We start from the raw sequence: 12,075 nt of genomic DNA, 5'->3' as shown, positions 1-12,075 counted from the left end.
TATGCACCACACAGAATGCACTGCAACTCGGCATCATCAGGATATGTGTGCAACAAAAGTTCAACATTCACCTTCTGCTACCATTTCTGTCAAGTGGTCCATGCAATGCAGCGTTCCATTGGAAATGAATATACTTCTGGTGTACCAAAATGCAATGACACTGTGGGTGTGATCGAGGTGTAATGTACTTCTGGTGTACCAAAACCATGTCGGTGTGAACAAGGCGTTTGAGGAAGGTTTGGTGGGGTGTGGCTTGAAGCAACGAGTGACGTATTTAAAGGGAAGAAGCCATGCTGACAGCGTTCCCCAACCCACAACCCTCACCGTTTTTCAACTGGTCGTTCACTACAGCAGCGTTTCCGTTCAATTGAACGTTCCAGAACGTAACGTACTGAACGCAGCCCAGGTACGGGTTAGGGTTTAGGGTACAGAAGCCCCAAAGGACCCCAGATAGCATGAACCATTAAAATCAAATACAAATGTATTGGTCACATACACATTTAGCAGTTGTTATTGCGGGTGTAGCGAAACGCTTGTGTTCCTAAATCAAACAATTCAGTAGTATCTAACAATTCAAAACAATACACACATCTGAAAGTAAAATAATGCAATTAAGAAATATGTAAATATTAGGACGAGCAAATTATTATTAAACATGGGTAGAATTTCAATAGCCAGTGCTATGCGGGATAATTTGGATGGCCCTACCATAACCCCGACCCTAACATTAGCCCTTACCTTAACCGTTTACATTTAAATTTTAAAATGTCAACTTCAGTGAGGTAGGGAAGTCCCAAGAATGCCGGATAGCACGGACCAATCGCAATTGCGTCCTCTCTCCTCGCCGCCTCCTCAAAATCCATTGGATGAGAAAGCCAGAGGTCCCGCCGCTCTGACCTTTTACTCCAATGGGTTCTGAGAAGGAGGCGACGAGAGAGGACGCTAGGAGTATGCAATTGAGATTCTTCCATTGAGTCCATGAGGAGGCGTGTGAGTGACTTTGGAAGAGGCAGGTTTTGAACTAAAACTTCACTCTTGACCAAGGAGAATTTATATGCTAAGAACGTAGTAATGATTTACCACTGCAGTTTTAACCGTGGTTTTGTAAGACACCATTTGTTTGGGTTATGGGCCAATTGAGCAGTGTTTAGCTAGTTAGCCGCGGAGTAAGTTAGCTTAGCTAGGTAAAGTTAGCTGGCTATCGGAGATTCGAGGTCATTTGCTGGTTTTACGTTGAGCTGTTGCGATATGCATAACGTTGACATGTGGTGTTACTATGTGGCCGTTTATATAAACTGTCAAGCTACTACCTCTAACTAGCTATCTTACTTTGACAGTTTGAGTTGGGTTAGCTAACGTTAGCTAGCTAACTTTCAACAATAAACAGTCAACCGAGAAGTAAGTTAACGTGCAGATATCTTATCGTTATAACGTTAGCTAGTTGAACAAGATATAAGTGTGCAGTAGTACAGAATGCTGCTCTCCCTGGTTGTGCACACGTACTCGTTGCGGTACTGGTTTCCTGCAGTGGTAATGCTAGGCACAGCTCCGGCTTATGTGCTGTCATGGGGTGCTTGTCGTGTGCTTACTGCTGTCCTACCATCAAGACTATACCGCAGGATGGACGACCACCTCTATAACATATACCAGAGCCTCGTCCTCTTTTTCTTCGAAAACTATACCGGGGTGGAGGTGAGTAGGCCTAAGTTACATTTCATTTTAAGGACACAAATGGAACCGTTACTCCCAGCTCCTCAATGAAAATGCATGCAACCTGTATTGCCTCTTGGCTTGCTCTACAATCCCTGATTGCACGTGGGGAATCCTCACTGCAGTCAACCTACCCTGAAAATAATCGGTCAAGCCATCCGCGCTGTAGAATTTGGGTGCGCGCATGCGCTAAACATTATGGTATCACGCGGAATATGCTCTACAATTAGAGAAACTCCGATCTATGAACCTCTTCTGAACATAAATTATTTAGTGTTGCCAGTGAATTGTGTGATGGCGTGATGTTTATACCCAGTAACTTGATTCAAAAAGTGAGGCAAATTGTATTGACTTTCTTCACCCTTTTTTTGGTTCGGTTAGTTAGACCGTCTTTAGTGATTTGAGATTGCCCTTAACTATGATTGCATTTGGATGTCATGACATAGGTCAGGAATAGTCTTGCAGCAAAGAAACATCTAATCCAGGGGTGTCAAACTCATTTTAGCTCAGGGGCCACATGGAGGAAAATCTATTCCCAAGTGGGCCGGACCGGAAAAATCATGGTATATATAACTTAAAAACAACAACTTCAGATTGTTTTCTTTGTTTTAATACGATCAACATACAACATAAAGCTGGAGCCTGAGGACAGTGTGTCCAAAATAGTACAAGCACAACATCACTATTAATCATAAAACACGTCAAGTTTATTTGAAAATTCTAAAGAAAAAGAACACACAAACACACAATGCCTCAGTGATTAACAGAACTGTTTCACAGATCACAGAACTATATCAGGGTGTCATTTCTCAGGCAGAGATGTAGATAAAAATAATGAAATCCTGTTCCCCAAACAAGTGCAAGAACCACAGAGTCAAGAATAGGTTAAATATACAAATAAAATAAAAACAATAGCACATCAACATAAAAACATATAAACATAAAGCTGGAGCCTGAAGACAGTGTCCAAAAGCACAACATCACTATTAATCATAAAACACCTCAAGTTATTTGAAAGTTCTGAGGACAAAGAACACAAACACACAATGCCTCAGTGATTCACAGAAGTATATCACAGATCACAGAACTATATCAGGGTGTCATTTCTCAGGAAGAAATGTAGATAAAAATAATGAAATCCTGTTCCCCAAACAAGTGCAAGAACCACAGAGTCAAGAATAGGTTAAATATACAAATAAAATCAATTAAAAACAATAGCACATCAACATAAAAACATAAATCTGAAAGCGTTGCTCAAACTCCCGTAACAGTCCCGTTATTTTATCTTTGAACCGCTTCATGTCTGCCACATGTTGGGTCGCGCACACATTTTTCAGACAGGGGAAGTGAGCTGCATCACCACCGGCAAGTTGCGTCTCCCACAATGACAGCTTCAACTTGAAAGAACGTATGCTGTCATAATACTGCGTGACAACTTTGTTGCGCCCTTGCAGCTGTTTGTTCAAGTTATTCAGGTGCTCTGTAACATCCACCATAAATGCAAGGTCCTGCATCCATTCTGCGGAATGAAATTCTAACACTGGTTTGCCCTTTTCTTCCATGAACTGTTCAATTTCTTCTCGTAAATCAAAGAAACGCCTCAGCACAGCACCTCGGCTTAACCATCTTACCTCAGTGTGGTATGGCAGGCCATAGATGTGGTCTTTCTCTCTGAGAAGGCTGTCAAACTGACTGTGATTCAGGCTTCTGGATCGGATGAAATTAACAGTTTGGATGACCACCTTCATGACGTTATCCATCTTTAATGACTTGCAACACAAAGCCTCCTGGTGCAAAATACAGTGAAAAGTCAAAAAATCACGTCCTCCATTTGCAGATTGCACTTTCTCTCTGAACTTTGTCACAACGCCTGCTTTTTTCCCGATCATTGAGGGCGCACCATCTGTAGCCAGGCTGACAGCGCGGGACCAGTCCACTCCGACCCTGTCCAGCGCGCCCGACGAGTGCGGTAAAAATATCAGCTGCTGTCGTTGTATCTGTCATCGGCACCAACTCCACGAACTCCTCGGTGACGGTCAATGTGTCATCAACTCCAGCGGATGAAAATGGCCAGTTGTGCAACATCTGTAATGTCCGTGCTTTCATCAATTGCAACTGAAAACGCAATAAATGACTTTACTTTTTGCTTCAACTGGCTGTCCAAATCCACTGAAAGATCGGAAATCCTGTCTGCAACTGTGTTTCTTGTCAGGCTGATATTTGCAAAAGCCTACCGCTTTTCAGGGCACACAATCTCCGCTGCCTTCATCATGCATGTTTTTACAAATTCACCCTCACTAAATGGTTTTGAAGCCACTACGATTTCATTAGCAATGAGGTAGCTAGCTTTCACTGCAGCGTCACTGATGTCTCGGCTGTGAGTAAACACAGACTGCTGTTTCTTCAGACCCGCCAACAGTTCATTCACCTTCTCTCATCTCCGCTGTCCTTGAAAGTTGTCATATTTGTCGGCATGAAGACTCACATAGTGGCGACGAAGGTTATATTCTTTCAGCACTGCAACATGCTCTGAACACACCAAACATACAGCTTTCCCATTCAATTCAGTGAATAAATAGGATGACAATTTTTCTTGGAACACTCTGCACTCTGCGTCCACTTTTCTCTTTTTTGACAGAGACATATTGGGGCAATGAGGGTGCCAAAGCACATAATGTTAAAAGTAGAAGCCGTAATAAATATCGCGGGCAAAACAAAGTAGCTCATTGGCTGCACGTGCTTGACCTACTTGCTCTGCCCCAGTATAAACAGTTTGCTTGCTTAACACAATTGCTATTGCGCCATCCAGTGGACGCAATTGGAACAGCAGTTTATTTTATTGAAAAATTGCAGCGCATTTTTATACTTTACAAAATTATTATTATTATTTTTATTTTTTCAAAATCATCTCGTGGGCCGGATTAAACCCGTTTGCGGGCCTGATCCGGCCCGCGGGCCGGACGTTTGACACCCCTGATCTAATCACTTTATAAAGGCACGGATCTGATTAAAATCATATTCGGATTAATATAGCCATGATTAGATTTTCTAATTATCATAACCTATTGTCAAATATGATAATATGTAATATTTGAATCGTTCTGGTTTTAATTGAAGAGCTAATTCAAATAGATTGCCAATAAAAATAATTACTGGGTTAGTTTAATCTCATATTCCATCATATTTATCCTGTATTTGAGACTCAATTAAAGTTTAACATACTGTTTCAAATACTGTATCCTTAAAACCCAAAGAGCAAGTAATGCCGATGTAGTAGCACAGTGGCTAGGAAAAACGCCCTAGAAAGGCAGGAACCTAGGAAGGAACAGAGAGAAACCAGGCTCCAAGGGGTGGCCAGTCCTCTTCTTACTGGGCCGAGTGGAGATTATAAGAGTACATGGCCATTAAAGCCAGATCGTTCTTCAAGCTTTTCAAACATTCATAGGTGACCATAATAATATCAGTGGTTAAAGAGGGTGCAACAGGTCAGCACCTCAGGAGTAAATGTCAGTTTGCTTTTCATAGCCGAGCATTCAGAGGTAGAGAGAGCGGGTCGAAACGGCAGGTCCGGGACAAGGTAGCACATCCAGTGAACAGGTCAGGGTTCCAACTACTCCACTACCTGTTATGCACTAGAAGAAATGCACCCCTCCAAACATACTTGCATCACATAAGCGAAAATGGCATTCATCCCGATTAAAGACTACATTTAAAGACTGTTTCAAATACTTAAGTAAACTCAATGGATTAATTTAGTACAACTACTCCTATCTATTTAATGGACTAAAAGCATTTCTACTGTACCATTTTGAAAATGCACCTCTCAAAAAACTACTTACACTACATTAACAAAAGTATGTGGACACTGCTTGTCGAACATCTCATTCCAAAATCATGGGCATTAATATGGAGTTGGTCCCTCCCTTTGCTGCTAAAACAGCCTCCACTCATCTGGGAAGGCTTTCTACTAGATATTAGAACATTGCTGCGGGGACTTCCTTCCATTCAGCCACAAGCATTGGTGAGGTCAGACACTGATGTTGGGCGATTAAGCAGGGCTCGCAGTCGGCGTTCTAATTCATCCCCAAGGTTTAAGATAGGGTTGAGGTCATGGCTCTGTGCAGGCCTCTCAAGTTCTTCCACACCGAACTCTACAAACCATTTCTATATGGACCTCGCTTTGTGCACAGGGGCATTGTCATGCTGAAACAGGAAAGGGCTGTCACCAAACTGTTGCCACAAAGTTAGGCGCACAGATTTGTCTAGAATGTCATTGAATGCTATAGCGTTAAGATTTCCCTTCACTGGAACTAAGGGGCCTTGCTCGAACCATGAAAAAGTCCTCCTCCACCAAACTTTACAGTTGACACTATGCATTGGGGCAGGTAGCGTTCTCCTGGCATCCGCCAAACCCAGATATGTCCGTCGGATTGTCGGATGGTGAAGCGTGATTCAAAACTCCAGTGAACGTGTTTCCACTGCTCCAGAGTCCAATGGTGGCGAGCTTAACACCTTAACAAACATGTCAGAGCAAAAACCAAGCCATGAGGTCGAAGGAATTGTCTGTAGAGCTCCGAGACAGGATTGTGTCGAGGCACAGATCTGGGGAAGGGTACCAAAAAATGTCTGCAGCATTGAAGGTCCCCAAGAACACAGTGGCCTCCATCATTCTTAAATGGAAGAAGTTTGGAACCACCAAGATTCTTCCTAGAGTTGTCTGCCTGGCCAAACTGAGCAATTGGGGGAGAAGGGCCTTGGTCAGGGAGGTGACCAAGAACCCGATGGTCACTCTGACAGTGTTCCTCTGTGGAATTGGGAGAACTTTCAGAAGGACAACCATCTCTGCAGCACTCCACCAATCAGGCCTTTATGGTAGAGTGGCCAGACGGAAGCCACTCCTCAGTAAAAGGCACATGACAGCCCGCTTAGAGATTGCCAAAAGGCACCTAAAGGACTCTGACCATAAGAAACAAGATTCTCTGGTCTGATGAAAGCAAGATTGAACTCTTTGGCCTGAATGCGAAGCGTCACGTCTGGAGGAAACCTGGCACCAACCCTACGGTGAAGCATGGTGGTGGCATGCTGTGGGGATGTTTTTCAGCGGCAGAGACTGGGAGACTAGTCAGGATCGAGGGAAAGATGAATGGAGCAAAGGACAGAGAGATCCTTCTCCCGAGTGGCGCAGTGGTCTAAGGCACTGCATCGCAGTGCTAGCTGTGCCAATAGAGATCCTGGTTCGAATCCAGGCTCTGTCGTAGCCGGCCGCGACTGGGAGACCCATGGGGCGGCGCACAATTGGCCCAGCGTCGTCCAGGGTAGGGGAGGGAATGGCCGGCAGGGATGTAGCTCAGTTGGTAGAGCATGGCGTTTGCAACGCCAGGGTTGTGGGTTCGATTCCCACGGGGAAGTATGAAAAAAATAAATAATGTATGCACTCACTAACTGTAAGTCGCTCTGGATAAGAGCCTGATCAAACATCTCTGGAGAGACCTGAAAATAGCTGTGCAGCGACACTCACCATCCAACCTGACAGAGCTTGAGAGGATCTGCAGAGAAGAATGGGAGAAACTCCCAAAATACAGGTGTGCTAAGCTTGTAGCGTCATACCCAAGAAGAATCAAGGCTGTAATCACTGCCAAAGGTACTTCAACAAAGTCCTGAGTAAAGGGTCTGAATACTTATGTAAATATTATATTTCTGTTTTTTATATTTTATAGATTTGCAAACATTTATAAAAACCTGTTTTTGCTTTGTCATTATGGGGTATTGTGTGTAGATCGATGAGGGGGAAAAAAACAATTTAATCAATTTTAGAATAAGGCTGTAACGTAACAAAATGTGGAAAAAGTCAAGGGATCTGAATACTTATCGAATGCACTGTAGGTCTGCTGATTTAATCAGTGTTGACAATGGAGTAGTCAAGTGCTGAATTCTGTGTAGGAAAGCCCATCTTTAACAACTGCTTAATTCTTCTGTCATACCTGTATTGCAGATAGCTGAGAAAATGCCTCTTAAAAGAAAGCTAGAAGCCTGTGGAAGTCAGACTCTTACAGTATTTTTTAAAATGCCCAGTGCAGTCAATTAGTTTTTTACTGTGTTTTATATCATATTCTACAACAGCTGATGAAACTAACACTGTAAAAGTGACATTTTTTTGGGGTGTCATTTCCTGATAGTTGCTGGTTGAAAATACAATCTAGCATTAGAATGTAAATAAATAAAATAAATAATATGCCATTTAGCAGACGCTTTTATCCAAAGCGACTTACAGTCAATACCAGACGTCGCCACAAATTGAGCTTGTTCAGTAAAAATGTCTTAACTAAGGGAGCCTGGCTGGCTACTTTTTCCATTTGGCTGGGTACTTACTACATGTGCTTGTGGAAAACACTGGAAACGTGGTAATTAACTGCAATGACCGTAATCCATTGCACCTGCTCTTCCCGGACCCGTATAGAGGCAGATACACAGACCATATGAGACCGCATGAGAGCAGAATGTACACAACGACGAGGGGGATAGAGACAGTTCGTGAGGAAGCTCTACCCAATTGATAGTTATAGTAGTTGGTAATAAGCAGTCTTGAAAGTATGCCTTGTGTACTTTGAAGAACTAGTCAAATGATTTTGTCAGCCTACTAGCCTAGCTTAATAGGATGACTCATTCAATTGGGAGCACAGAGATAACGTTACCTGGTTGTCTGGCTGGCTGGATGGCTGTTACTGCTTGGGCTGAGACGAGAGGATGATAGGCATGTACATTTCGGTAAATTTTGCAGCCGACTAAACGTCCTTCATTAACCGGTCAAGAAACGGTAAAACATTTTCCAAACAGTAAAATGTCCTATTTTGTTGCCTTACAACCTGGAATTAAAATGGATTTTTGGGTGAGTTTGTATCATTTGATTTACACAACATGCCTACCACTTTGAAGATGCAAAATATTTTTTCTTGTGAAACAAACAAGAAATAAGACAAAAAAACAGAACACTTGAGCGTGCATAACTATTAACCTTCCCAAAGTCAATACTTTGTAGAGCCACCTTTTGCAGCATTTACAGCTGCAAGTCTCTTGGGGTAAATGTCTCTATAAGCTTGGCACATCTAGCCACTGGGATTTTTGCCCATTCTTCAAGGCAAAACTTCTCCAGCTCCTTCAAGTTGGATGGGTTCCACTGGTGTACAGCAATCTTTAAGTCATACCACAGATTCTCAATTTGATTTTTTCCTTGATGGCCAAAAAGCTCAATTTTAGTCTCATCTGAACAGAGTACCTTCTTCCATATGTTTGGGGAGTCTCCCACATGCCTTTTGGCGAACACCAAACGTGTTTGCTTATTTTTTTATTTTAAGCAATGGCTTTTTTCTGGCCACTCTTCCGTAAAGCCCAGCTCTGTGGAGTATATGGCTTAAAGTGGTCCTATGGACAGATACTCCAAACTTAGCTGTGGAGCTTTGCAGCTCCTTCAGGGTTATATTTGGTCTCTTTGTTGCCTCTCTTATTAATGCCCTCCTTGCCTGGTCTGTGAGTTTTGGTGGGCGGCCCTCTCTTGGCAGGTTTGTTGTGGTGCCATATTCTTTCCATTTTTTAATAATGGATTTAATTGTGCTCGGTGGGATGTTCAAAGTTTCTGATGATTTTGTTTATAACCCAACCCTGATCTGTACTTCTCCACAACTTTGTCCCTGACCTGTTTGGAGAGCTCCTTGGTCTTCATGGTGCCACTTGCTTGGTGGTGCCCCTTGCTTAGTGGTGTTGCAGACTCTGGGGCCTTTCAGAAATGGTGTGTGTATATATATATATATATATATATATATATATATATACACACTGAGATCATGTGACACTTAGATTGCACACAGGTGGACTTTATTTAACTAATTATGTGACTTCTGAAGGTAATTGGTTGCACCAGATCTTATTTAGGGGCTTCATAGCAAAGGGGGTGAATACATATGAACGCACCACTTTTCCGTTATTTATTTTGTATAATTTTTTGTAACATGTTATTTTTTTCATTTCACTTCACCAATTTTGACTATTTTGTATATGTCCATTACATGAAATCCAAATAAAAATCAATTTAAATTACAGGTTGTAATGCAACAAAATAGGAAAATCGCCAAGGAGGATGAGTACTTTTGCAAGGCACTGTATAAGGCTATTAAGCTGATGAGACACGTTTTTATGAAGAAAACACTTAAGACACGGTTGGTTTGCCGTTGGCGTTCTCAGTGCTAATTGGATTTTCCACAATCCTGGGTGTGTAATTACAAAGACAGGCACAAATAATTTCAGTTTGGTTACCACCCAAATTTCTTCCATTTTGTTTCTGTTTGACAGTATTCCCTAATGTCTTTTAGGCCTGTTAAACTGTGTTCATTCTTCTTTCTTTAGGTTGTTATTTATGGAGACATGCCAAAGAATAAAGAGAATGTGGTCTACCTTTCCAACCATCAATGCACAGGTGAGCTTTTCCTATTGAACAAAAATGTTAACTAATTCATTTCTGTTCATTCTGAGCTAGAATAATTTGTTAGTTAAAGTTTGGCACATGATGCAGTAAAATTGTATCTCATCAGAGAAAGCTAAGGTTTGCAGTTGGACTAAAACCCTTGCTTTCTCTTGTCCTGTCATACAGCGGACTGGATCATTGCTGACATGTTAGCCATTAGGCAGAAAGCACTTGGCCATGTGAGATACGTCCTAAAAGATGGCCTGAAGTGGCTCCCATTATACGGATGGTATTTCTCTCAGGTAATATATATCTATATATACGTTTTGGACTGTCAAAGAGATGCTATAATATGTATTGTGCTGATTGGTAAGATTGATTTAAGCCTATTTGGTATCCGTTTTTTATCAAATGTTATTTTTTAGCATGGAGGTGTCTACGTGAAGCGAAGCGCAAAGTTTGACGAGAAAGCAATGAAAAAAAAGCTATCTTCACAGACAGTGTTGGGAACACCAGTAAGTATAAAAGGAGCACACTGACAAACTGTCTGATTTGTGAATGTTATTTCCTCCCAAAAGCTTTTTTGGTGATAAGCATGTTATTTCTTACATGGCAGCCAATAACTTTTTACATGGCTGCCAACAAAACTAATGTTTAATACTGTCACTTCATTCAAATGGATTCTATTGATGGGCTGCGAGGCTGTCAGTGAATACCATAAAAGTGCTCTTACATTATCCCAATTTGTCATTTATTGAAGAGCATTGCTATTCTAAAATATAAAAAATACATGAAACCAACTGAAATAAATATTTATAATGGCCATTTTGGTCACTGGTATGTCTGTTCTAAATGTTTCCCTGTGCCTAGTCTATATCAGGAAGGACAGCTGTTGCCAAATAACTTTTTCCCAGGACACTAAGATCCACAGCTTGTTTGGTCTTCTGGGCTACCCTTTGTCCCTGGGCTTCTGTGCTAGCATTTTGTCATGATTTTATGACTAGTCTACTCTTCATGACACCCAAGTTTTCATATGTGCATGGGTACAGTGCATTCGGAAAGTTTCCACATTTTGTTTTACGGTACAGCCTTTTCCTCATCAATCTACACACAATACCCCATAATGACAAAGCCAAAACAGGTTTTTAGACATTTTTGCACATTTATTAAAAATAAAAAACATACCTTATTTACATAAGTATTCAGACCCTTTGCTATGAGACTTGAAATTGAGCTCAGGTGCATCCTGTTTCCATTGATCATCCTTGAGATGTTTCTACAACTTGGAGTCCACCTGTGGTAAATTCAATTGATTGGACATGATTTGGAAAGGCACACACCTGTCTATATAAGGTCCCACAGTTGACAGTGCATGTCAGAGCAAAAACCAAGCCATGAGGTCGAAAGAACTGTCCGTAGAGCTCCGAGATAGGATTGTGTCGAGGCACAGATCTGGGGAAGGGTACCAAAAAATGTCTGCAGATTTGAAGTACCCCAAAAACACAGTGGCCTCCATCATTCTTAAATGGAAGATGTTTGGAACCCCCAAGACTCTGAGCAATCGGGGGAGAAGGGCCTTGGTCAGGGAGGTGACCAAGAACCCGATGGTCACTCTGACAGAGCTCCAGAGTGTCTCTGTGGAGATGGGAGAGCCTTCCAAAAGGACAACCATCTCTGCAGCACTCCACCAATCAGGCCTTTTACTCCTCAGTAAAAGGCACATGACAGCCCGCTTGGAGTTTGCCAAAAGGCACCTAAAGGACTCTGACAATGAGAAACAAGATTCTCTGGTCTGATGAAACCAAGATTGAACTCTGTGGCCTGAATGCCAAGCGTCACGTCTGGAGGAAACCTGGCACCATCCCTACGGTGAAGCATGGTGGTGGCATCATGCTGAGGGGATGTTTTTC

At 42.1% G+C, this 12,075-nt stretch overlaps 1 protein-coding gene across 1 annotated transcript in view; it reads left to right on the top strand.

Moving 5' to 3' along the window:
- The first annotated feature begins 950 nt into the window (after positions 1 to 950).
- Positions 951 to 12,075, top strand: part of LOC121575198 (1-acyl-sn-glycerol-3-phosphate acyltransferase epsilon-like) — a 35,786-nt gene continuing 24,661 nt past the window's right edge. Inside the window, exons 1-4 of the mRNA XM_041888154.2 lie at positions 951 to 1,692; positions 10,108 to 10,177; positions 10,352 to 10,467; positions 10,591 to 10,680. Coding sequence (XP_041744088.1) covers positions 1,474 to 1,692; positions 10,108 to 10,177; positions 10,352 to 10,467; positions 10,591 to 10,680 — 495 coding nt within the window. The 5' untranslated portion in view covers positions 951 to 1,473. The remainder of the gene's footprint in view (positions 1,693 to 10,107; positions 10,178 to 10,351; positions 10,468 to 10,590; positions 10,681 to 12,075) is intronic.

This window comes from Coregonus clupeaformis, chromosome 1 (genome assembly GCF_020615455.1).
Source record: "Coregonus clupeaformis isolate EN_2021a chromosome 1, ASM2061545v1, whole genome shotgun sequence".
Taxonomy (NCBI): domain Eukaryota; kingdom Metazoa; phylum Chordata; class Actinopteri; order Salmoniformes; family Salmonidae; genus Coregonus; species Coregonus clupeaformis.
The sequence above is the reverse complement of the archived record's forward strand: the minus strand, read 5'-3'. Positions and strand labels throughout refer to the sequence as shown.